Below are 27,099 nucleotides of genomic sequence, written 5' to 3'. Positions count from 1 at the left end.
TAAAACGTATGAAAATGAAAAATGGAATATGTGAAGCATATATCCTTGGTAACAATGTTTTTTCGGGAGGAATGGGAGGAAACCAGAGTATCTGGAGGAAGCCTATGCAAGCAGGAGGCTCCCCGCGGGAAAGATGCTTGTTGGCCTGCGGGGGACCTGTGCGCAGCTACCTTTAGCATCCGTATCAAACAAAGATTAAAAAGGAGAGCCTGCAATGTTTAAAAGATCAGAGAGCAGTCACCAGGCAGAAGCCTTGAACGATGAGAAAACTGTGAGAAAGAAAACTAGGGTATCAGCGATTAAGGGGATATGACAAATCAAAGGCAGTAGCAACAAGATAAGGAGGACTCCGATAACATGGATTTGGAGATAGTGAGCAGGACGTGCAGAGTAAATGTGTAACACTGAACTGTGAAGAGACAAAAAGCCTTTCAGTGGAAAGTCTGTCGGCTGCTTTTTATATCAGTCACAGTGGAGAGAGGGGTGACGGCGGAGTGCCATCCAACTGTTTGCAAAAGGATGGACGGCTTTGCTTTCATTATATATGCTTTGTGACTGGATGCGTGTTCCTTGCAAGATGTTCTTGCGCTTTTGTGCGCTCAGAGGGTGTCAGTCTGTGTGACAAAGGGTGCAATCTTTACTGACAAACACTGACAATGAGATTGGAAGAGGACTGGAAAATGTGTTGAGAGAAGAAGACGGTCTGTAGGCATGGGTTCCTGGCAGAGAAGAAGGACCAGGAGCACCAATCCAAGCCTGCGTGAGGCGGATGTGGTCACATGAGAGGCACTTAGAATCATTTTAAGGCTTCCAACAACTTCACATCACATGGATGTGTTTACATCTGTTGCATTGTGTTTGGAATTCCCTGAATCAAATAGCTTGTATGCAGCTGTTGCCACACCAATCATCTTGTATTCTATCTCTTTGAATAAGCGCTGACATCTGCTCTAGCAGCAAGCCCAGCACTCTGATACAAGGATGCACAAATGCGCTCTTCTCCACACACAAGCGATGGTAACCATGACGATCTGCCTGCATCCCCCACACTCACCAGGGCTGCCCTGAATGTGCCTGCTTCTGTTCCGCTGTGACTGGCAGCTTTCCCATGCCGTTTTACAGACAGAAACTAGGTTAATCAGACATTAGTTTTTCCTTTACTTATTCATTGTTTTTGCGTGTGGATTTAAGTGTGTTTAATAAGTGCGCTCAGAAGAAAGCTTGTTTTTGTTTTGGAAAGAACACATCATAGTTTTTCCTCTTTATGGTAACAACAAGAGGATCTGTAAAATAATAACTTGTTATGTCTATGGACTTAACCAACAGCATCTTCTGCTGAAACAACGACAGCCAGATGCATTTTCCAGCGTCCCATTTGTCCCACAACCTGACTTATCTTGAGCAACCCAAGTAGACTAGCCTATCCCAAAATGACAAGGTCTGGACAAGGTCTGTTTCAACTCCAACAGGTGAAGCTGGCGGATCAGGTCTGGATCTTCAGGACTTTATCGGTTGGCATAGTCTCCGCAGGGGGCTTAGGTTTTCCACAGCGTTGGTTTGTCTCTTTCAAAAAAAGAAACGCTCAAAATAAATTGAAAAGTAATGGGCGGATTTGGATGAAATCTTCAGGAAATGTGAAAATGGGACAAGGAAAGAGATGGATTCAATTTCCGGAGTGATCTGGACCACCGCCTGGTTCCAGGGACTCTTTAAAGGATTATTTAACACTGGGCGGACCATTTTCAGCATTTGAGCCAGATCAAGAGACTTTGCCAGGGTGTGGACTGAAGCCACTTGGCAGAGGTTTGCTCTGTCTGAGTGCTTTTCCTGTTCAGGCTCTTTTTCCACAGTTTTTTTTTCCCCAAGCGATGTCAAATGACTTTTTTGTTCACATATGCAACAGATAGGAGCAAATTTCAAATAATAAATAAATGAATCAAATCTCAACCAAAAGGTTTGCTGCAAATGGAAACAATGAGTTGGAAGATTTGATCAAATATTCCATCCAAAGCCTTATATCATAGGAAAACTCATTGGTTTTACAGACTTCACACTACACAACTCTGCAATTACAATAAGCTCCAAATGGTTTTAGGGGATGAGATGTAAACTAAATCCAAACATTAGAAAGCTGAAAAGTCAATTGGAAAAGAGAGTGTTTTCGAATGAACTAAAAGAATGATATGACAAGAAAAAAAGATGAATTTCTGGTGCATGAGATTCAATGACCTGAGTCATCGAAATGATCCGAATTTTTAAACAACGACTGCAGGTCAGATGACCAAGGCATTCAGGATGGAGACAGTTCTGTGAGGCGGCGAGAGGTTGGTTGACTCTCCATCTGGAGCTGAGCAGGCTTGCATGATCACCCAGGACTAGGAGTGGACACTCCAGCATATATGCAGTAGATGCCATCATCCCAGCAGGAAATGTGCTTTCCTGCAACAGCTGAGGACGAACAACTGCTCCCAAGTCAGCCTCACACGAGCGACCATCGGGTTCTTTAAGAAATAAGCGCAAGCTAAAACAGATCACCACCACGAACATACACACTCAGTCGATCATCAGATTTGCTCACATATATTTTGTGACCGAAAGTTAACAGACCTTTAAGACCATTTTCCTCTGTCATTAGCTTATAACAATGGCGATTGTGATCCGTGTGGGAAGAGAGTTTGGCTTATCTTCCAGTGTTGCAGTGCGAGTGTTAGGGGTGAGATGAGAGGCTGAGTGTGCGTATTACTGCCACGGTGGATCGGGAAAAGTGCACACTCAATCCATCCTGGGGCAACTTCTCCTAATCCTCTATCCAATGACAGGATGAAGCTGACACTACCCTTCCTGATCCCAAATTCTCTCCACAGTAAATTAAAGCATCCAGTGACTCTCCATTCATTTTCTCATGAACACACGATGAACATCCAGCTTTATTCTGTGACATGAATTTGACAATAACCTATCCCTCATAGCATAACAACTTTAAGTGTGTAATAATATCACTTCATAATCGTCACGCACCTCACAAATCCATTTATTTCCACATCAATCCAACACAAGTAAGATGGAAAATCTGAGTGTAATATATCACAACTAGTGGATTCCATTAATCTCATTATGAATCGCTGGCGAGTGCCTGAGTGAGTCCCCATCTTCCAGAAGAATAATTCATTAAGGGAAATTATTTGATAACTTTAAAGTGAATTTTTCATCTTTATGTAAAGCAGTTTCCGAATTCCATTACAGACTGTTCAGTTGATTAAATATATGTAAATTAGATTTTGTGATCACTCCCAACGTGTTTTCATGTGAAGGTGATGTTGCACAGTTGGTGTCATGCAAAAGCAGTTTGGCGATAGTTGGCTGGAGATGTCGGAGGAGCAGGATGGTGGCATGTGCGGGATGAAGAAGAGGAATCAGTGTGAGTGAAGGCAGGTCTGAGTTACTTCCAGACAACTGTGATTATAATGGAAATATGTTTAACGTGAAACACGCTGATAAATTCAAAGTTTGCAGTCCTCACCAAATTAGCCATTTGAATACAACAGCAATCTAAAACAAAGCTTTTTAAACTCCATTTATGCTCCAGATTGGACTCCAGATCTATCAGCATAACTTATACAGTATAAGCATAACTTTTCTTCAGTTTATTGCATTAAAATTACATAAAAATAGATGTAATTTAAAAGAGACATAACTCCACTTTCAATGGATTGATGTAATCAGAAACAAAATAAGGCTAACAATGTCAATAATTTTCAGCATTTATCCATTTTCCCTGAAGTGATGAATAAATATAGATATTTATTCATTCAAGTGGGAGCTGACAAGTTCAATTTAGTGTTGGATAGAAAGCCACATCAAAAGAGCCTGATGGCTCAGTGGGCGGCCTGAAACAGTTTGCAGTTGATATTTAATTAATGTCAAAAAATAAAAGTAAAAAAATAAATACAACTAAAAATAAATTGCCTCATACAAGTAAATTAAATGAATGAAATTAAAAAAAGGAAACAACTAAGCCACAGTTGCTACCGCCTCATCTGGCCATCACGCATACACTGTAATATATTTCAGCTCACCAGAACTGTCAACCAACAGAAACAAAATGGAAAAGTAAAATTGTGCAATGCAAATGAAATCATAAAAACCACTCAATCACTTCTTATGGAAAAGCTCTCGTGAGTGTGAACTTGGCCTGCTGCATTGGTGATACCAATTCTGAAACAGTGCATACTGTAGCTGTTTTCTCACTGCTAAGAAATTAATTTGATCAAAACCAGTTTAAGATACCTGCACTTGATTTGAAAATCTCAATACGATAACTAAGATTGCCAACCATGTTCATGTGTTTTGACACTGCAATGCAACATCTGATAAAGCCACGATCGTGTTTCTCAAATGTTTATCTTCTCAGAACGTTTTTCTTGCCTGCGACATGACCTGCGGACGTTTTGCTAAGAGGCAGCTCTGTTCCATTCAAAAGGTTTTTGAAAACATATTAATTTCTCCCCAAACCCAAACAAACAAGCCCAATAAGTCCAACAGTCCAACTCCAAAAGTTTCCGCACTACGCTTCCAATTCTCCTGCTTTACAAGCTGGCATGATGGTATCGTATGGCCTGCCGCCATGACTTTCCCCAATCCGTGTGTCGCTGTCACATGGTGATGCATTATGAATGATGGCTCCACTGGCGCCAAGAGTGAAGATTTAGAGCAGCAAATGGCATAAATGGCCTCCGTAGTCGCTTCGTATTACCCAACATTATGTTTTATATCCACCATCACTTTGAATCTGTCGTCTCCTGACAACAGCGGACCCTGATTTAGAGAAAATAAGCAAGCCATAAATCATGACACGAACTCATTCGAATTTATATCGAGCCACACTGTAGAGGCTGGGCTTGATCAGCTGCAGCTTCTTCACAGTTTGCCTCCTCACATTTATCTTATGCATCGATGTCTGGAGTAAAAATGGATCCGCTTCTGCTGAAAAATTGCCTGCAGCAAGTTGTTCTCGCTCTACCTCACGAGTGCTTCGCCTCTCACCTGTCTCTTTCAGGCGGCTGTAAACACTCACTAGATATTTTCCTTTTCCTCTAAGATTCCTGTGTTTTTAAGGGAAGGTTAGACTGGGGTGAGTAGATGTCATGCTGTTTACTTCAGTCAAGGACTCGCTCAAGGAAGTACCTCTCTCAACGTCAGTGCCTGTCTTTACTCCCACATGCCCGTCTTCTGTTTAAACCTTCAGTCATCGCTACTCTGCTGTACAGTACACAGCTTAGATAAAAGAATAAGCTCAAAATAGAATTTCCCAAACATGAGTTGGTTAAAGGCGTACGTCATGGTTTCCTTTGTCAACATGAAGTCAAACATAGTTCACCACAACTTTGTTCTTTTTGGGATGGGTTAGTTGTATAGTAGACGTCATTTGTTGAAAACAAACACGGACTGACATAAAAATCAGATGATCAGACCACTGACAAAACTAGCTGTTTTTAAGTGAAGACAGCCACACTCTCTCCAACAGCAGCCATTTCACACCTCATACATTGCTCATCCTCAGTAGAACACTGGAGTGGTTTGTACCTTTAACCGCCAGTATTGTGCAAGTTCTGAATTCTATACCAAGTTACTGCTAATTTTCAGGTCACGTCAGATCTATACAACGCATTGCAGGGTCAGTGGATGAATCAATCTGAAGTATCCCGAAGTACACATTCACCTAACATTAACCATCACATCCTAGTAACTTTACACCTAGCGCAGCAGTGGCAAAACTCACTTATTTCTCCATGGTGACAGGACACCTTGACTAGGCGAGCAGTTTTTCTATTTTGGTATAAGGCTCATTCCAGGAAACCATGCATCGATGATACGATTACTGCACCGGTCTTGGAATTGCACAGCATAACGTCAACAGAAAGTGGCAGCCCGACACATGCTGTGGTTGCCTAGCTACATGTAATTCATTTAAGATTAGCTTGCACACTTCCACAGTAAACAGCTTGATTTACACACGACTGTGAATAAACAACATAATGTTCCGAAAATGCATACAAACAAGTATAGAGAACTGAGATCAACTGAAGAGTGAAATAGGGACATCAGTGCCAGGCAGTACACAAGCAAGACAGTCCAGGATGATCCAGATTTATAGAGTGCAAAGCTCAACCCTACTTCTCAACACTTACTATACTACTGAAGAACGTGGTGTTATAATTATCCAACCGTAAAAGTGACCATCCGTTGTAAAGTGTAAAGAATTAGGGATGACCTTTGGACTTGTCATGTACTGTCTTGTTGATGTAGGTTGTAGCACTGCCATCCTATTTTTGTTCTTCTGATTTCAACCAACCAATCTGAGTTTACAACTTGGTCGCAAAAGCTTTCTGCATGAGCCGTTTCACATCACTCCTGAAGATGTAAGCAGCTCTGCTTCTTGTCTCTTCTTAGCCTCTAACAGATCGTGGCAAACCTAAAGCAGTGCTACGGACTAGATCACACCTGGCAGTCACCTCCGTCTTCTCCACCCGGCCTGCACTCTTCTCTTCGCCTCTCTTGAACTCTATTTAGTTGTCCCAGTCACTACACATTACTTGCTGTTTTGACATGCCTGGACAGCCAAGGAATCATCTGTGGCGCTTTATAACAGCATGTATAGAGAACCAGTCTCCAGTGCGCTAACTATATGCAACTTTGTTTATTGATGTGTTAGGTTTGGGATTTAATCGTGACCTGTCCACACAATAAACATTATAACTACAGCTTTAACAACCTAAAGATATTTGCCCGGTGACACATTGAGCATGGTTATGAAGAGCAACATTCGTCTATTCACTCTTTTGCTCAGAATCCCAACAGTCAACAGTTGCTACTTAAAACTAAGCTAACCATGACACGTCTTTGAACTGCAGGGTGTTTTGAGATGTACGTTTTTGATTTAACAGCGTGAAAACATACATCCTCTACAATATATTCACATTCAGAAGATGAAAGCGAGCACATATTCATGCAAAAAAATTGGGTCACCAGGGAAAATATTTGATCAAGTGTTGAGTGTCTTTGCATGTTAGCATGTGTGCTGTGTTTGCTAGTGTGCCGCTCTCATTTGTGGCTTCAAGGCAGCCATGTTACCACTTCATTATAGGACTTCAAAGATGAGGCGAGCCCTCGGGGACAAGACAGACGGTCATGAAGACATCGCTTTGATGAGGATGCGGAGATGTCATTTATTATTTATCGTGCTCTGCGACTGCTGCCATACATTTTGGACTGTCCTATATAGTAATGATCACAGGTGTTAACTGAATCATAATAATAATTTTAAAAAAAAATGCCTTGAGTTATATAAACAAGAGAAGGCTCTCTTCGGACAAATATAGTGCCGTCGCCATGGTAATGAAATCGAACATGCATGCAAACAGAAGAGTCAGACCATGAGGAGACACCTACACACTTCTCTTTCCGCTCAGCACCACGTGCGAATGATAGTCGGCCCCTGCATTTTGTTAACTGGAATTCCTTGTCAAACACTGAAAAGGCACCTGTGGAGTCCAGTCATACAAGTGACACTCACCGTCACAGTTGGGATGGCGGTGACGAGGGAGTAGACAAGGACCGGCGGTGCCTTGCTGTAGTCCTCTGGTCCCGGGTATGGCTTGGAGTAGGCTTTGTCGAAGCAGAAAAAGCCCTGGATGTGCACGGGAAACGTGTCCGTGTACTCAAAGTAGTACGCCAACAAAACAGTTCCTGCCATGATGACCAGCTGGAAATAAAACATAGTGGTCCCAGGTTTAGAATCTGAGAGTTCAGACAACAGCCGAGAGAATAGTTCATATAGCCAAAAGAGAAAAAAATGAAAATGCTGTGTGAAGTGAGGAAAGGAGATGACAGGAGGGACAGATGAGAGACGGAGACTGTGAGAGAAAAACAAGGAGAAGGACTGTGAGAGGAATGAAAGAGATGCGGCGTGAGCTTGAGCGAGCAAGATCTCTTCAGCTGTGTTAGTGTGATGAGTGGGAGGGAGGAGAAACACATGGGGAAAAAAGAAAAGCAACGTCACGGGGTGCACTAAAATAACTGATCAAGAATCTGAAAAAGAGAGGGTCAATTTGGGGAGAAATAAAAGAAGAAGTAGGGAATGAGACGGGAAATTAAACAAGCGTGAAGAGAATATTTTACAGTGGGATTTGGAGAGGCAGTAACATTGTGCTTTGCTGTAATGCAAAGTAATACTCAAAGTAATAGCCATAATAATAAAACACAAAATTCGCAGAAATGGCAGACGTAAATGAGATGGATGGAATGATAGGATAAACATGCAGAACATGAAACACAGAAGCAAGTCTGCCTTCAGTTATACAACTTCAATATTTTGGTTAGGCAAAACAAACAACAATCCAAATGCAAGATTTTATGAGAAAATAAGTTGTCATCACTAAATCTGAGGGCAATGGCCGCAACACATCCTCACTCCCATTGAGTCATATATTGACGTAGGGAAAGTGGACTTATGCTCACGCCGTAGGCAGCCCGCCAAGTAAAAGATGGAGGTTGGTGTGAGGTAAGCCATGGCATGGCACTGTCATCCTTCACATAATCATGTGTCAACTGCTATTTAAAGCCCTACGTTTCAGTTACAGTGACTATGGCATTGTTAGTAAGGAGGAGAGCCACACAAGCGGTTATAAATAGCAACTGACACCCAATGCAAATCAGCTTCTGAACGTCTCGCCCGCGCACCTTCTACATGGGTAGCAAAAACGTTTTGTACGCCATTGAAATGTCTGTGCGTCAGCATGAAGCGTTCATTGTCAAAAAAGGAAAAAGCTTCCCGTGTGTTTATCTCCCATCCATCTTCACCTTTGTCACACTTACTCTCCTCATGCACCTCTTTCCCTCTTCTTCTTTCACCTTCATTATAAACATTCTCAGCTCCAATATGTTTCTTCGGTTGTGTAACTGCTGTCAATTGCTTTTCAATTGACACTTCATTTTAAATAATGGCCGTAAAGAAGTGATGCTCAGCCATGCATTTCAGGGCTGTTCACACATCCTTGATAGAAGCAATCGTCTTGCAGCAAACTCATGTTCATGTCAAGCTAGTTATTTAGGTTAACCGATTTTGAAACAGTCATTTATTTCCAACGGTCAGGTCCATCACGTTAAACTTAAATTACCCAGCATGCAGTAGAGTTAGGCTAAAGATATTTGGATAATAAAAACAAGCATGTTACCCAAGTCCATTCGTTTAACATCGGTTAACACCACTCTAGTAGCCGCCTATCCTCTGTCCTGGTTATTTCCTACACAAATATCTGGTTTCCAAACCACTCCAAATATCTCTTATTTAATCACACTGGTCCTCACTGTACAGCTTCTTGGGAGTTAAATTTTTACTTTTACTTCCACTGTATTCACTTTACATATAAATAAAATTTAGAGTATTCTGTGCACACCGCAGGGTTGCTGTATGCTATATGCTATGTGCTACATTGCAAAGATGGCCACCATAACAAGGTCTGGTCCCAAACAAGTCAGCAATAATTGACAAATAGATAGATCGATCGTATGATAGATAGATAGATAGATCCACAAATATAATATATAGCAAAATAATATACAGCAATCATGATTTAAAACAAGTGCTTCTAATAGTTAACTCTCCATCGCTTCTGTATGGCAGAATATCCAAATTTTTCTTAACATATTATAAAAGAATGTTTCCACAAAGCCATGAGTTTGTGGATAATTCAGCGAAATTACGAGTAACACTCTTATCATAGAAACTAGTGTGATGGCACTGTGATAAGAGAATGATACAGAAATGCAGGGTGATACAAAAACCCAGGGTCCCCAGGATTCCAAGACGCTGCACAAGCTAAAAGCCTGGTGGATGCTAGCTCTAGCTTGAGCAGCAAGTGATCTATGTCTTTCTATTCTGTTTATGGATTCATATGTGAGTTGTAAAATCAAAGTTTGATGATGTGCGGTCGGTTTGTCTGGGTAGGTGCTCATGTTCAACAGGCTTCACTGTGGGGAGAGAGTCACGGTGGAGGTGCAGCGTATTCAGTGACAGATCATTAGCCGCGAGGGCCGTTACAAGCCGCACCACGACGTACACACACATACATCCAAGCCTCCACTAACAAACATCCCCAGGCAGTCGCTCATATTTAGGCCAAGAATATCCAGCAGCGCTTCACATTTCCCGTGTTTGTTTTCAGCTTAGTGAGTGTTCGACAGTGTGGGTGTGTGTGTGTGGATTTTTCTTTTTTTTTTTCCCACAAATGTTAGTGTGAGTACGTTTGTAGGCATGTGGGTGCATTCCTATGTCTGAGCAGGAACTCTGACACAGACACCTTGTGTTCATCATCAATCATCTCCACTTGCTGAATTACAGAAGGTTTGGAGGCGCGAGGGAGAGAAGTGTAGGTAGGTGGGAGGAAGATCATGAGCGAGGGCCAAATAACCATCGCTGGTAAAAAAACATTCGAGCTTGTCCTCATCCCACAACTGAGCCATCACACTGCTCTGTCAATCAAGGAGCTCCAGCAAACGCGTGCGCTCACAGGACAGCTACTCTGTCATTAAAAACATACCTGTTATACCTACTCCCTAATTTTAGGAGCACGTCATCGCATGTGACAGATCTGTCTACTCCTGCGGAGAATGAAAGGTTAATTGGGATTTTATCGTGTTCCCGTCACGCATGCCGGAGCAAACATTTGGCTGCAGCCTCAGTTCATTTCAATATTCATGAAGGTCCAAGTGTCAAGTTTAGAGCGTCTAGCACAACCTGCTCAAGTCACCTTGAACCATATATTTGCATATAAACACAGGACTGGCTGCAGAGAACAACTATTGTAGCCGCGCACAGCCACCTGATGACACTCAGGTCCAAAGTAATTCTGGGAGACATATTTAACATGCATTTGCACTTCTGACAGCTTTCATATGTGTGTTTGAAGGAGGGAAATGGACCAATGGCCTTGTTTCCTGAACATACAGGAACACTCTGCTTATCAGCTGACCAGCCCATAATGGCCTTCTTTCAGTTAAGCAGCTGCATCAGCTTGGACACACACAGCCTTGAATGAAGGCCCCGATCCACCTGCACTGGGTGGGAGGTAGAACCACATCTGCGCTGCACTTCACCACATCGTCATGCTGAACAGCTTTTCCTGTGATTTGCATTCATATTTCGGCTTTTAGGAGAGTATGAAATGAGCATGATGAACAAGGGGTTAGCCTTTGATTTCAATAGCAAGGTTACTCTTATCCCTTCATGTTTACATTTACATCAACTTCTCCCAATCTATTTCCATGTGTCATCACAACTAGTTACATTTTGTTACCTTGAAGCATCATATATATATACATATATATACAGAACCTTTGTAAGTGCAGGAGTTCCTGGTCCACTGATCCCACTGATGCACAAGACACGTGGCAGCTAGGATGATAACAACAACAACAAACATGGAGGAATCCCTGAACAAAAGCAAACAAAAGCATCTGTTGGCTTTTATTCAGGGATGTTTTTCACCACACAATGGCCAGGGTTTCCACTACTCTGAATGTACTTGAAATTCTTATAAAATTGAAATTCTTATACAAATATTTTCAAGACATTAAAAGAGCTTTAGTTTAAATAAGGTGATATAAAAACTTGAATATATCCACCATCGTGAGTTATTGTGCTATTGTCAAACTGATGCAAAATAAACAATCTTTGGTTATTTAAATGTATGCATGGGTCCATCATTTGATTCAGTAATACACCAAATTCAAGTGAAAAATGTGGCTTCTTGTGGCAAATATTCTTACACCATTAAACTGTGATTAATTGAGATAAATTAATCACAAAATACATTCGCTGCATCCTTGTATAGGCCACAGGGTGTGTGAAAAATGTGATGGCTAGTCTGGAAATTACTTTCATTTTTTAGATCACGATCAATGTAATGGCACCAGAACAAGTGCCAGACTTGTTCTGGTTTAACATGGCATAACATCACTGAGAAGGTCTACAGGGGTTGGACAAAGTGTGTTTTGGTTGAATTGCTGACAAGAAATCTAACGGCAGTTGTGACATTTTCAGAAAAAAAAGTAATATCAAAGACATGTTAAATTGTTCACACTCGAAACACGCAAACATTTAATCTTGCCCAACAGTAACATGCTCCACTGTTAAAATCTGTCAAATTCATTTCAACTAGGGACAGTTCCCACAAACATTTGGCTGATTTGACTGAAGCGGCTTCAGTATTCCACTGATGGTAATTTTATCACATCTTAACATCCAACTGAGCAGCAGCGAGACGATCACAGATGAAACGCTATTGTAGATAGAAACAAAAGAAAACTCTATGCCCAAGACGGCACTTTGATCTAAGTGTCACAGCCATAATAATTGTCACAAGAATGGAGGGAGGGAGGAAGAGCGTTGGAATTCAAATCAAATGGAAAAGCCAGATGGCACAAAAGTCAACTTACAAAGTCAGAGTTGTTTACAGGGTGCACAGAAGGGGCTTGTATGGAGATGGCAGGCCCCCCGCTGAGGGTGCCAACTCTGCTCAGGGTGCAGTGTCACATTGGACGCACCAGGGATGTTAATGGCCTCTGTTTAGTCTGCTTTATTTCCTTTCAAGATGTGTGTGTTTGTTGAAGTCAAATTCATTCCAACAGTGTGGCCTAAAAAACAGTGCACTGAAAACAACAAGCACCTCTAATAAAGAATCATTTGTCTGGCGATTAATAATGAATACATTTGTGTATCCATGCTTATTGTAAACATTTAAGTAGCAGCCACCTTCACCAGAGAAACAACAAAAAATGCTGATCTGAATCATGTGATGATGGCCCAGGGTGTCAGATGAGTAGAACTGCCAAACCACCTGCATGAAATTCACTGCCTGCCATAAGGCACACGCGCTTATAACAAATGGGCTTCACTGCCTCCTAGCGTCACAGTGTGTTATTGCAATGTGAGAAGAGATGCATGACAAAGGAGGAAAAGTCATTCACTCATTGAATTCAGACTGGATTCTTTGTTCTGGTATTAAGACTGTGACAGTGATTAAAATAAATAAACAACTAAAACTCACTGTTCTCAGAGAGCAACAATCGCTCCTGTGCAGTTCCTCATCGTTCTGAGCATGACTGTTTCAGCAATAACTGTAAAGGACAGTGTTTTCAGGCTCCAAAAATTCGCCCACATAGTAATTTTAACCTCCGGCTGCCACTGCTAATGGTACAGAAATGAACAATCAACAAGAGTTGAACAGAATCCCGCCATCCAACAAACAAACCCCCACACTGCACGCATTACCGCAGCTGATAAAAGCTCACATGCAACAGAGCATTATTTAAAACCGTCTTTGTCTCGATCGCCATTATGAAGTGAAGGCAGGGAGACGCTGCACTTTCAAACCACGAGCTGGTTTTATCAAACGTGGCAGTGGTTGGAGAAAAACATCAGTCGGAATCTTAGCCTTAAGCTGACCACTTTACAGGGCTCACTCTGAGAGACGAGATATTATCCGCCTTCATGTTTTCGCCTGGTCTGTGCTGCTCCTCGTTCTCAGTAGTAACATGAATCACTTGAAGGAGAAACAGCCCTAATCATCATCTAAGTGATCCACAAGACCAGCGTAAACACTGTTAATGGACGCCTAATAAAGGCACTTTGAGAGGTGACCTCACTTATGAAAACAACTGTAGTACACCAACAGACACAGAATAATAGGAAGCTCAGAGGTTAATCAGTAGGTCGGTTCAGTCAGATCTATACTTACATGCGCACGTTACACACCTCACTGTTATCATGAGAACCAGACAGTCAGTGGTGTCAGCGGTTCACGGGGAAGCTTACCATCATGTTATAAGGTAAGCAGCAGTGTTCTTGACTGCTTAAGACTCTCTTCATACCTGGATTGCGCACACTATAGGCTTAAAAGTGTGACATCACTGAGAGGAAAAAATGCAATGTATCATGGGCTCTGAGCGTTCTGCGCTAAACATGTTGCAAATACTATTAATTGTTTCCGAAACAAAAAAAAAAGGGTTGAGATTTTCCTCATATCCAATGTGGAAGCATCAAAATAAGATTAATTGTTGAACAATTGAATAAATAACTTCACTGCGTCAGGTCAAGCTAGGAATTAATTTTAAAACAAATGAATTATCTTCTGTAAATAGTCATGTCATCAGTGCCTGATGCTTAAATAACAGGCATGTTCAGAAATGTTATTTCAAGGTGTGCTGTGTGGCGTAGCTTCAATAAAAAAAAGGTTGAGCCAGACTCCATTACAAGGTGATAAGCAGAACGGCAGAGGGCATTACACGTCCTTCATGCACCTCCTTCACAGCCACCCTTAAAAGGCAGAGTTCTTCTCGAGAGTGTTTTAGTCAAGACTGGAGACAGAGCATACGGAGACCAAGAACAATGAGGGGGTGAGACCAAAACCTGGACCAAACAGAATACAGAATTATAGGTAGCCATTTTTTCCTAAATAAATCAAGAACTGGAATGATTTATTGGACGTTCTGTTTTTCGCTTGGTCTGCACCTCACCCCCTTGGTCTGCTTTGGTCTCAACACAGTCTTGACAACCACACTACTCCTTGACTGGTGACGATGGACTGCTGATACTGCATGTCGCAGTTCAACACATGGCTGACAAAAAAGAAAAAAAAAAAGGTGGCCTCCCCCTAAGAGGTGAAAGCCCTGGATAGGGGTGCCCTACGCTCGGCACAATATCTCACTTACTCCATGTACATTATATATGAATGCAGAATTGACAGTTTTAAAGTCGAACTTATCTCATACTTAATGACCTTTTAATGGTTTGAGCCAGTGGGAGGAAAGTGTCCACCAAGCACAGGGTGAACATACAAAATTCACCCACACATGACCTTTTGTGACTACACTACAGTGCAAATGATGGGTTCAAAAAAATAAAAATCACTTGGTTCGGTTCGAATCTTTTCTCTGAAAACCTTGCGGAAATCCACAGTTGCAAAACTGGGATAATCACTGGCGTAGAGCAGTCAGGGTGTGCGTTTCTCAACACTATTGAAGAACGTGTTTCGAAGGCAGTCGGAGATGGGGTTTAGTTGCCACATTGGAAATGTCTGAAATAAAACATTTTGAGAACAGAAACAACAGATTCAACAAAAACACCGCCTGCAGGTAGAAGATGTACCGAGGCAGTCTGGAACGGGGATGAAAGTTGAGGCACACACTGAGAGAGACTTTGTAGTGAATAACTGGTGGCCTGGTGCAGTTTAGATACAGTGCAGCAGCTCAGCAGAAGAATGCCACAGGCCTTGGTGCTCAGATGAAAACACCTCAGAATATGGCGACGGTTTGACATCAACATAGTTCTGCAAAGTCTTGCAAAACCAGTGCATAAATTCAAACCACATTCAAGCTGATCGGTTAAAGAAATGTTTAGAAAATCTCATAATATCAATAAGTAAAGATTGAGCGGCTATTCATGTAATTAATGCTATGACTTCGGTTAGACCTCATGACATTGAGATCCAAGACTCTTTAGACAGGGAATTGTCTGCTCAGTGCAATTGAAAAGAATCTTGCCATCACACAGAGAAGTTGGATTCGGCCGAGCTCAGGGTCAGATCATAGCAGCCTTCAGCCAGCACGTTCACTGTTTGAAAATGACTTTTTAAAGAAGATCTAGTGGAGAGTCAGTGTTTTCCCTGGCGCCACACTCTGTGTACGCAGCTTCACCACAGGACAACGGCACCGGCTGCTGCACCATGCTGTGTAAACATGAAAGAGGATTGTAAGGCTGGAAAGGCAACAAAGAGTGGGGGAATGACTGCTTATCAGCTTTCTTCACAGTCTTACCAATGTCAGAATTTGGTTGTAATTAAATCAAATGTTTGTTTGAACAAGAACTGATGACACCAGTTGAGACATCTCAATGGAAATAAGTGGGGAGGAGAGGCAATGGCAGTGAAAAAAAGGAGGATCACGTTCAACGATAGCAATGAAACTGACAGCCGAAAAGTATGTGGAGGAAATAATAACAAGGGGGAAAAGCTGTGACTGAATGGCATAACATGGCTTTAGAGCAGCTGGTAATATAAGAACAAAGGACTGAGTGCCCGCCGGGTAGCTGTGCTGCAGTGAGACGCTCTTAACATGAACACCGCAAAAGAAACCGCCACTAAGCGTACAGACCATGATATCCTTATTGAACATTAAAGATTTATAAATAGCATTCTTTTGGGTAGCGCACAGTCCACTGAGGAGTCAGGGCCTTAGGTGCAAGGCATGTATTTTAGTTTGACATTAGCAAAGGTCAAGGACAAAATGAAGCGAGGCGACTGTTTTCTAGCTTGTGGTAGTGTGACCAAGCACCTCTAGCACACATTTCAAGAATTTAAAAATAAACAGCATTGGAATAAATACATTTAAGACCAAGCTCTTGAGTAAATGATCATTTCAGGGCTATGTGACAAAGAAATGTTTGTCAACTTACAGTAGCACCAAATAGATGGGAGATTCAATCAATGGCAACAAATCTCACATACTAATAGAGAAAATTTAATTTGAAATGTTTGTAATTACAAACTGAACTCATATTAATTTAAGGTTAGCAAAGTGGGAACTTCACTCCGCATTCACTGAGCACGAAACTAGACAAAGACTATGTTCAGGTTTCAACCAATTAAAAATATGAATCACAGACCCATTTAGAGCAACTTAAATAAACCTGTTGGGACAAAGAACAAAACTGACCCACTTGTCATCTTGGCAAGACGTCTGCTGCTGCATTTTAACTGTTAGTGTAACAGCAAACCATGTGACGTCTCCCTCAGTTGATATGGTTCTCCTCATTCTTGTAGTGGTCAGTATAAAGTTTTACAAGACTGAAACGTGTTCATTGGTGGTTTAGGATGTGACAAAAGCATCGTACAGTATCGGATTCTGACGGACATCAAAGTTTGTGATCCACGACGAGTCTTTAAAAAGCTTCTTGACTGAGCATGAGTGCTTCTCCACATAACCGGTAGCTGCCATCTTGAAAAACAAACCTACTCTACAGGGCCTTCATGGCAGAGTCCTCAGCAAAGGCAAATGCATGCACCTCTCCTTGACAGTCAAAAGCAAACAATCCAGTATATGCTGAAGTGACACTTCATCTCGGCAAAATGGTTGAGAACTTGAAGGCTTAACAGAGCCCTATAACGCATATACATTTTGGAGAATTAGTATTGACATTTTCCTTTTAGGCTCATTGAAAGATAATAACCCTTTTGTCGACTGACTTTCCAGAGCAAGTGTGACACAATTAAAGGCCATTTAATCTAATCTAATCTGATTATTTGTTCTTGTTTTTGGTTCTGTTTTAGTTTTCTGCATGCAGTTCTTTAAGTAAAAAAAATATGGTAAATTCATCCCAACAAAATGCCAGCTGGTCTCAGACAGGGACATCCAGCCATGGAAATCCAGGCCCTGAAATACATCTCTGGCACAGAGTTGTTAGGATTGTTGTGGTATTAGAGACCCATAAAGAGTGTACTTGATATTCTGAACAAGATTAATTGTCAATGAAGGCAACATCACACAGAAAAAAACATCCAAATATGCCTGATCTGACAAGACAGCTCCAACATAAAAAAGAAAACATTTAATATGCACTCTAAATAGTGAAAAAAAGCCCTGAAAAGCTTGATGTCTAAACATAACAGCCTGACACATAAAAGCATGCAGCAGGCCTTGTAGAGGTGCACAAAAGTACGCAGGGAGAGGAGATCATATTTAGATCGTCTCCGGAGGATGAGGGAAATAAACGAAATTGAAAACAGATCAGTAGAAAAATAAGTACCCATAAAACATTGACATTTTTGAATGAGAAAGGTCAGACGATTATCAAAACAAATCGAAATGCAGTTGTGTGCAAACATGTTTTTTGGCACGCGGCAGCACGGAGGACACAGAGCCATTAAGCGTGTCAGCGGTGGCACGGGATAATTGAGTCTCCGATTCTAATTAGCCAGGTTAATTAATAAATCCAGCAGACTCTGCCAGTGCCGCAGCAGGTCATTTAAGGCTTAGCCAAGAAGAAGGGGAGCCGTGGGAAGAGCACACAAGCGAAAGAAGGAGATTATGAGTAAAAGATCACATCGGAACAAAAGCCCCTGAAATAACTCTTCAGTGTTCGGATGAATGCTGCGACTAATTGACGGATGAGTGCTGGAAAAATGACTCCTTTCAAAATGACTAAAGGACGCGTTGGGATTCAGGAATGACATTCCGATACAGCTAAGAAACTGCTTTCCAAAATAAAGTCCAGACGAGTTCTATTTAAGCACTGTAATCCTGTTCTGCGATGATGGCTGCCACACATTTGCTGGCTGCGCTGCACTAACTTTCAGAATAGACACGCGGTTTTCCACAGTCTTTTGAATAAAGCTTTTTTTAAAACCATTATCATGAAACAGTCACTCACCTCCACGAGAAGGAAGCAGGGCACAATGTAGGTGCTGGTTTTCTGATGACCCCTCTCCCCCGGAAACTTCCTCATCTCTCTCCTTTGTGCTGAAATTCGACTGTCAATCATCTATAAAGAGCAAAGGTATCAATGTTAAAAGAGAGAGCGAGATATATAATCACTAAAAGTTGAAGGCTGTGGATGAACGCTGTTTTAGTTATGCCTCTAAAATATATATTGAGTAGTCGCAAGCATTTTGTACTGATAAGAACTCTGTTCTTTCTATGTTTTAGTCACCAAAACATAGCAGACTTTTTCTACAAGCATAGCGTAGTAAGAGATGATGTGCAACTTGACTAAAATGCTCCCCACTAAACTGACTGAAGGCACATTTATGCCCAACATTACTTAGGGGATCCGTATGGAGCCTTTCGTCCGTATTCCTACACATTTCCACAAAGCTTTCATACACAGACCAAACGGAGCAGCACCACTGGAAACTGTGGGGGCAGTGTTACTGCTTCCACCCGATAAGTAGCTCTAGTAAGACACGAAGAAGACATAACAATAGCGGAAATTCTCCATCCTCCAGTCGTGATATATTTAATGGCCTCAGTGACCACCGCTTCCTACAACGCTGCCTCCATTTCATCTTTTGTCCTAGAGGTACATTATCAATACATCTTCCACAGTTACCATGTTAGTTTTGGAGTTTGCTGTCAGACACTTTTGACTCTGGGCTTCTTCCCCACAGTAACAGTAAGATAGATTGCAACGGATGGGTATAATTTTGTACATAAAAGGAGCATAAATTGGCGTTGATGTGCTACAAAAATGGCCACACATATTAGTTTGACAACGTGTGGCCGAAAACCACATCTCTCAACTACAATTTGTTGCGACTTACCGGTGATTGAACTATATCTGTAATGTGCAGCATCAAGGAATTCAACTACCTTTTGGGTAATTTCTCCACGGGTATAAATGTAGTTTGTTCCAGCTACTGCCAATGTAGCTTTACAACCTACTCTTGCAAAGTAGCTTCAAAGTCCGGTGCTAGTGTGTGTGTTGAGGAAAAAGAAGCCATATAACATGCATCTGTATAAGTGTGTCTGTTCACAAACACTCTCTTTCTTCTGAAGAAAATTTAGAGGCAGCAGCTTGAAATACTAAATAAAAAATTTATCAAACCCGCCTTTATCCATGAACATCTCCAAAAGACACTGTCGGTGAGGACGTTGGTGATTCATGAGACAAAAATCGATTTTTATCTATGAAGTTTTGTTGAATGAGGGTTAAGGAGCTTTGGATGCCATGTATGAGACTCAACTACTGAAGAGAAAAAAACATTACACACAATAGGGCTCCTTTACGTAACTCAAGGTAACACTTTCAAGGTCAGTCCAATTTTCTCCCAAACACCAGCCAATCTGCAAAATTAAAGTTGTATCACAATATATATATATTTTTTAAATCACTCACTCGTAACAAATGCAGACTGCAGAAACATAAATAACTTTCCAATGAGGTTACAAATGTCCTTAACAAAAGAAAAACAATTAAAAAACAGTTGAAGTTCAATGTTTCAGAGTAATCCGGTCTATTCATCAAGTGTCAGTCTACCGTCTGAGACAATGAAACAATATTTTGTTGACCTTAACCAAGGACAGAACAACACCTGTCCACAGGCATTAGTTTCACTTTGAGCATTGCATTTTTACTACGTCTTAACCGGATGCTAGGCTAAGTGATTTGTTCAAAGAGACAACACAGGTAGGCATTTGAAGGAATCAGGTCGCATGAGGAATGGGAGGATGGCGTTGAGGAGAGAGGAAGAAGAGCTGAGGCAAAGGAGCGATGATCAAAAACAAAAGCCTGCCAGAAGAAGATAACAGAGAGAGACAAAGTCCTGATGCAGACTTTGGAGACTCTTCTGAGGTAATGAGGGTTTGGCGGGTTCCGGCAGACTCAGCAGCAGAAATTTATAGCACAGTGGGCTATGGGAGTGTCAGAGGCAATGATTGTAACTAAGCAAAAAGAGTTTGTCAAAAAATGTATTGGCGCTATGTAGCTGGCAGCATCAGCATGGTATGGAATATGATGTGACGGACTGTGGGAAAGACTGGGGGAAAGACAGGTGAAGAAATCTCTGCACCAGCAGAGAGATGAGCGGAAGGAGATGCCATTGGAGGAACAGTGGAAAAGCAGTAAATGGAAATTTGTAAAGTCAAATGATGCAGGAAGAATTGAAGGAATTAATAAATGAAACATGGACATCGCGGAAAAAAAACGAAGACTGGAAAATAAAATGGATTGGGATGCAAAAAGCAACTATCCTAGAGATCCTAGTCGAAAGACATGTAGTGACATAAGACATGACAGAGTGTGACATGTATGGGTTGATGAACATGCCGACCTGTCTGACTGTGGCGTTGGGAATAGTAACAAAAAAAATGCTGAATTTTTAATTGTTCAAAATGTGGTTCAAAAAGTATGTTTTGCTAATGTTACAGCTTTGCATCTTTCTGTCGCGGTCAATACATTGGGGATTTGGCGTTTGGATAGTTCCAGAGCTTCAGACATATCTGGTCTTAACAGCGGATCGTGCTAAATCATGTCATCATAGAAGAATGAAGTCATGACCGAAACCACCAGCGACTAATAGTAATAGTGGATTATTGTCGACTATGTGGACTGGTCGTTGCCCTAAAACAGATGAATGTGGATAAGCAGTAAAGGAACAAATGAGACAGGTGAAGGTGGGGATTAAGAGAAGGCTACAAGAGGAAGATGCCAAAATAAACAAAGTGGTGAACATAATGCACTAACATACACTAAGGGATTTTCCCCCACTGAAAGAAATATATAAGAACTAGAACAGTTGTAGAGTTGTAAAGCAAAAACATCAGGATAAGAAGGGATGGAATCAATGGACATAATTAAGCAGAGACAGAGGAGACATTCTCCAGATTGGAAGCGATGCAAGAGTGAGGAATATGATATGATATATTCTCTGCCAGAAGAAATGGAAACTGATAATACAAGGAGGAGTTTGTTGTGCACTCAGCACGACGGATCACACTCCGGACTGATTCTCGTCACTTTGCAAGATGCACTGATGAAATACACTGCGCTCAGGGCAGCTTGGCAGGCAAGGAATGTCGCGTTGGATTCTCAGAGCAAAAAGTACTCGCCAATACACCTTTCCTAAAAATCATGTTTCATTTCGTAACCGCAGGACCTCGGAATAATGCAAAGAAGAGAATGATACAAATACGACAATCTGTCGAAGAGAGGAAAATTGCAGTAAAGAGGTTTTAAAATACTGTATAATCCACTCTGCTCCTTCTTGTGTACTGTACAGTATGTTGTTATATGATGAACCTCCCTCTAAACAATCCCCAAAAGCATCAGTACGTGGAGGCACTGTAAGAAATACTCACTGAATTAATACTGACTTATTATGATCAAAGTCTGCTTAATATTAAACAGAAAGTATTGTACACACTATCATACACAGCAAATTGCTAAATGATAGCTTGTTATACATGCACTGAGCCAGCAAAAAAAAAAAAAAAACCAACATGGCCCCAAAGCACCTTCACCAGATCTGTGCAAACAACTGGTCTGGAGATCAGAATGATATGACTGGTTCCACTTGTCACACTACAAGAAGGGCTGTGCTGAAGAGTGTCTGTGACGGAGTCAGCAGTGAAAGAGCTGGGGAAGGGGGTGGGGTGGGAGGGCAGTCACCCCGCTGCGCTGCACCTCAGGTTCATCAATGTGGGTCACAGCATGCATCATCCAATAAATATGCAAAGAGAATCCATTACGCACTGGTTCACAGTGTTTTCAAACAGATAACAAGAGTGATCTGAAGCTTACCTTATGCTTCGTTGGCGCTCAGGAATATTTGCTCCTCATTCCAACGTCTCTTGGTCTTACAAGCTCTTTTCTGTTCTTGCCTCCCTCAAAGCAGAACCACCTCTCACTTCCGCTGCTCCACTACTGAATACCCTCAGAACTGAGCGCGGAGAGGAAAAAAAAGAGAAAAAAAAAAGCAATTTCAAGCCACTGCTAGACAACCTTCCTCCAGCCAGGCGAGTCCACATCCGTCTGCGCTCTATTCATGACACACAGCTTAATATCAAGGTCTTCAAAAGCACTTCAAGGCTAATTAGACAAGTGACTAGATGCACAAGCTCTGTGCAAGAAGTCCCTCAGAGCGGTAGATGATGCATACGAGGAGAGAGGGAATGGAGGGGAAGGGAAGGGGAGCGAGTATTTCTGAGCATCTGAGGAGGAGAGGCTGCGAAGAGGAGGAATACAAAACAAGGGCTGTAAGAGGGAATAAGAGAGAGAGACAGTGGGAGTAGAGGCTAAAAGAGCCATCGAATACATGCAGGGACATGAGAGGGGGAGAGTGACAGAGTGTGACAGGAGGTGAAGACAGCACAGGCTAATACCGTACACGGAAAGCACCACAAGTATGGACATGGCTGGAAAAGGAGAGTTGAATTCATGGTGGCAGAAATACACTGTAAATGTCCGTGGGTGAGAGCAGCTAAGACAAAAACCAACACCCAAGCCATGAGTTAATAAATCAGTGTCAACCCAACTGGAACCTCCTGCAGATTTATATGGGTCACGCGTCCACAAGTGGACACGTACAAGCAGAGATTTGCCTATTTTCTGTGTTTATTTTGCATAATTCATGATAAGTGAATAAATAAATAAGAGGCATACAGTAAAAATAGTTGGTGACACTGTGGATTGGGGCAGTTTCCAAGAGGCAGCTAACAGAGGGACACGGGTTAGAATCTCAAAAGAAAACTTCATATCTATGTCAGTGTCATGTTTTTTATTTAGTCCTATTTGCTTGTCACTTCCTGTGTTCTCCCATCTGTCTTCCTGAGTGCTGGAGTCCTGCTAATGGCACACACCTGGAGCTCATTCCCTGCAATCATCACACCTCCAAGACTCCTGCCCTCCTTGAGGTGTGTGCCCCAATGACATTGGTCCTGCGGAGACATGTTTGTGACTTGGTTTGTTTTCTTTTCCTGTTTGCTTCTTGGAGTGCTTTTATAGTTAAATGTGTGGGTCTTTGTCTTCTCTCCTTTTCTTTCCTGCTGTGTGTACATGTCTACACAACAAGCGTATTTTCTTTGTTATTATTTCGCTTGCAAATAAGTGCACAAGTTTTGACCCAATGCTTACCTAGTGTTTTATTCGATCGGAATATTCATTTTGGTGTGTGTGTCTGACCTCTGTGTTTCTTCGTGCTAGTTTTCAGATTATTTCTTCAATTCCATCTACTTGTGTTAGGTTGAACTTAACTGTCTTTTTTTTTTTTATTCTCATAGTTGCTGGCCGCTGATCCCCACTCTCACTGGGGTTCCATTCATACAGGGAATAGTGTCTCAGAGTAAGCTCCGACATGAATCTAGTTTACGTCTGCAGCAGCAACTACATCTTATTCCAGTTTATGAATTTTACTGACCACCAGTTTACTGATTTAAAGTGAAAAAAAAAACATAAAATTGAAATGAGGGATAAAAATCAGTCATATCTGGACATTAGTTACCTCAGATGTTCTACAGTGTTGAATCTATGCCGTACTGTAACCTCACTTCCTTGGTTACTTGGTTCCCATGGTTACTAGCTGCCGTTCACAGTGATGACACATTCATTAAGACTTCTCATGGAAAACCACAGCTCGCTAACAAGGAACACGCGCCGTTAAAACAAATGTGAAAAAGGAACTTTTCATTAAACGTGATTCAAACTGGGGTTAGGCAGAAATGTACAATGGGCAGTATGTTTTTTTCCTCTTTTAGACATTCAACAGGGTGAATAAAATGTAATCTCAATGGATTCTGTGTCATTCAACATAGGGATTCCATTTTGTTTTCTTTTAATAAAATAATTCTGCATCATTCAGAGTGTCACCTTTTTCTCTCCTTGCTAACTATTTTCAAAACAAGGTTAAAGGGATTTGACACGGCTTCTTCTCAAGGATGTCTCAAGTCCATCCTCCAGCACTGAGTATGTCTGCAGATGAATTCTCAAGTTAAAGAGTGAACATCCTCTGTCATGACTTAATCCCTTTGGTTCCGGACCACATGGCAAGAATCTATTCAAAACAATGAGATCCAAACGGTGCTATTTCTATGGTGCCTGCATGGACATGCACAATCCCATACCAACAAAGCAATGAGGGGTTTAGAAAGTTCTGGCGATAGCGCACGTACACACAAAGGCAACACATATTTGGTATTGTTAATGAAAGGTTGCTTCACTTACAAAAGCCTCACACACAAGAGAAAGAGATTGTGCGGCTACATTGTCTAGCAAGACCATGTGATTGAGCCTGTGCGAGCCCTGCACCAGAGCAGTTTAGATGAAGACTTTTGTTTCTTAGGGAATCAGAAGTAGGTCGAGTCAGAAGATGCACTAATTTCTTGTACCATCGGGGTGGATTACAGCCAAAGACAATGGAGCTCCACAATATATTCCCACAGCCTTAAAGAATGCATGAAAAGACAGCAAGGGGCGGTTAAAAACAGAGCAGACACTCCATAGATGCTTAAGCAGCAGCCATCCTTTATGTTAATGGTCACAGTTTTTTAAGAGGTTCAGAGCAAGCTATGCGGAACATTATAAAAGCCATTACGCTGCAGGAAGATGTGCCTTGTAAATTACAACAAAAGTTGTGTGAACTTACATTCATGTAATTAAATGTATTTAACAGTGCCATAACAAGGTTATTCCTGAACATATTCTTTATTACTCTACTGCTTGTTTTAAAGTCCTTGAAAAACACACATATTTCTAGGCACTATTATATATAAAAAGCATTTTATTCCCTCAAATTAGTATTTAATTGCCCTTTATTAGTATTTTGTGTGCGCATTTTACTTATTTCAGGGCCACAATTATCATTTTTTGCCATGTCAGGTCTGAGCTCCGTAGGTGAGGAATTTCCAGATGTTGATTTAATCATTGGAAACTCTATGGCTGTCACCTTAATAACAACACAGGTAGATAAGCGCTGAACTGAACTGTGTCATCCAAAGAACAAAAAAAAAACAAACACAAAATCTCAGACAACTGTGTTTCAACTGTTTTGTAGCCTGGTTTGATTCTAACATGAGGTGTTATTTATACAGGTCATTGTTCATGCATTGTTGTTTTATTATTTGTTCCATAGTTTAAAAAAGAAGTCACCACACTATTAGTGAAAGCAGCCAGTTGTTTAAAAGGGATGAGGGAGTTTTATTTTTGTGTGTGTATATATATATATATATATATATATATATATATATATATATATATACAAAATGAAAATTCTGACATAAAATGCACCAATAAAACACATATAATGCACAACTATAAGGTGAATGATATAATCATTATAGATAGTAATAAAATAGTGTTTTATACCACATTAGACATCTGGCTTGAGATTTTTCCTCCAACTGAGCCAATAAATGACACCTTGTTTTTCCCATCTTCACTATCTGATGAACTGAAATTGCCCCAGGTAAGATTTTAAATGCATTTGATGATAATGAGACATTTATGCTGATTGAATATCGTCTGCTGCTTTTGGAATAAAGTGCAGAAAAGACAGTGTGTCTCCTGATTTCATTAATCTCGTCATGGATCTTCTCCATCACCTGTGATGGTAGTGGTGGCCAAAGCATGCAGAGACTCTCCAGGAGTCCTCCTGCCTTGGGCCGTGTCATCAACATCACCTGACTCATGGATTAGTCTCACATGCGTGTAATGACTTCCCATATTTCACCACCTCAGACCTTATGAGGCCTATCAAATCTAGCTTTTCAGGCATCCAGGATGCCTTACTCACATTTTTTCCCTTGCTCATCTTTTCATCCTTCTGCTTTCACCAACACTTGTTCCTCATCATTAACGGGTGATGAATTTTTAAAATGTGATTGTGTTGTTGTAACATGTAAAGCAACCAACCCTTGTTGTTCACTACTGCTCAAACTCAAAATACAGTTTTAATCTACAATCTTGTTTTTCATACTGGCAGTAATATCAAAAACTAATGACTGCTGCATATTCAAATAAATACAATTTTCTCATAATAGATTTGACTAAGCAACAAAACATAAAATGCATTAACTAAGAATCTAAGATTATATGGATTAATTTGAATTGGAACAAAAACATACTCTTGTACTCCGCTCTAATACCACCATACTTTTAATTACTACTACTACTATACTATACTTATATTACTATACGATACGGCTGTATTATTTACTTGATTGTATCAAGTGCTTGTTACAAATGTTACAATAAAAAAAGAAAAGAAACGTGCACATTTGTTTGGAAGCACAGTTGTATAACTCTTTTCTCCTACAGTAAGCCAAACATTTTTATTTATTATGCACTGTCCCTTCTCAAAATACAGACAATATATAGCGAACCGTAGACTTCCGAAAACGCAGTAGCAAAATTTCATTCAGTTTCTTGGGTGGTGAATATAAAATTAATAATACAACCATACCAACTCCACTAATTGTTTCACTGTCTTTGCCAGAAAACGCTTGTTGCAAGTTGATAAGGATGAACTGCGAATGAATGAATTCATGAATGGATGA

General features: G+C 41.0%; 1 protein-coding gene across 8 annotated transcripts in view; it reads right to left on the bottom strand.

The window, feature by feature from the left end:
- LOC128754130 (phospholipid phosphatase-related protein type 5-like) overlaps window positions 1-27,099 on the bottom strand; it is a 32,570-nt gene that overhangs the window by 4,817 nt on the left and 654 nt on the right. For 3 of the 8 annotated variants that reach the window (XM_053856520.1, XM_053856522.1, XM_053856519.1), the window contains 2 exons: window positions 18,485-18,595; window positions 7,574-7,762 (listed from right to left, as the gene is read on the bottom strand). In XM_053856520.1, coding sequence (XP_053712495.1) covers window positions 7,574-7,762; window positions 18,485-18,595 — 300 coding nt within the window. Of the gene's footprint in view, window positions 1-7,573; window positions 7,984-8,874; window positions 8,931-9,233; window positions 9,382-18,484; window positions 18,596-22,351; window positions 22,730-27,099 lie in introns of those variants that run through there. The other 5 variants (XM_053856527.1, XM_053856526.1, XM_053856521.1 and 2 more) reach the window with 4 other exon arrangements.

This window comes from Synchiropus splendidus, chromosome 2, assembly GCF_027744825.2.
Source record: "Synchiropus splendidus isolate RoL2022-P1 chromosome 2, RoL_Sspl_1.0, whole genome shotgun sequence".
Taxonomy (NCBI): Eukaryota; Metazoa; Chordata; class Actinopteri; order Syngnathiformes; family Callionymidae; genus Synchiropus; species Synchiropus splendidus.
This window is presented reverse-complemented; position numbering and strand designations above follow the sequence as displayed.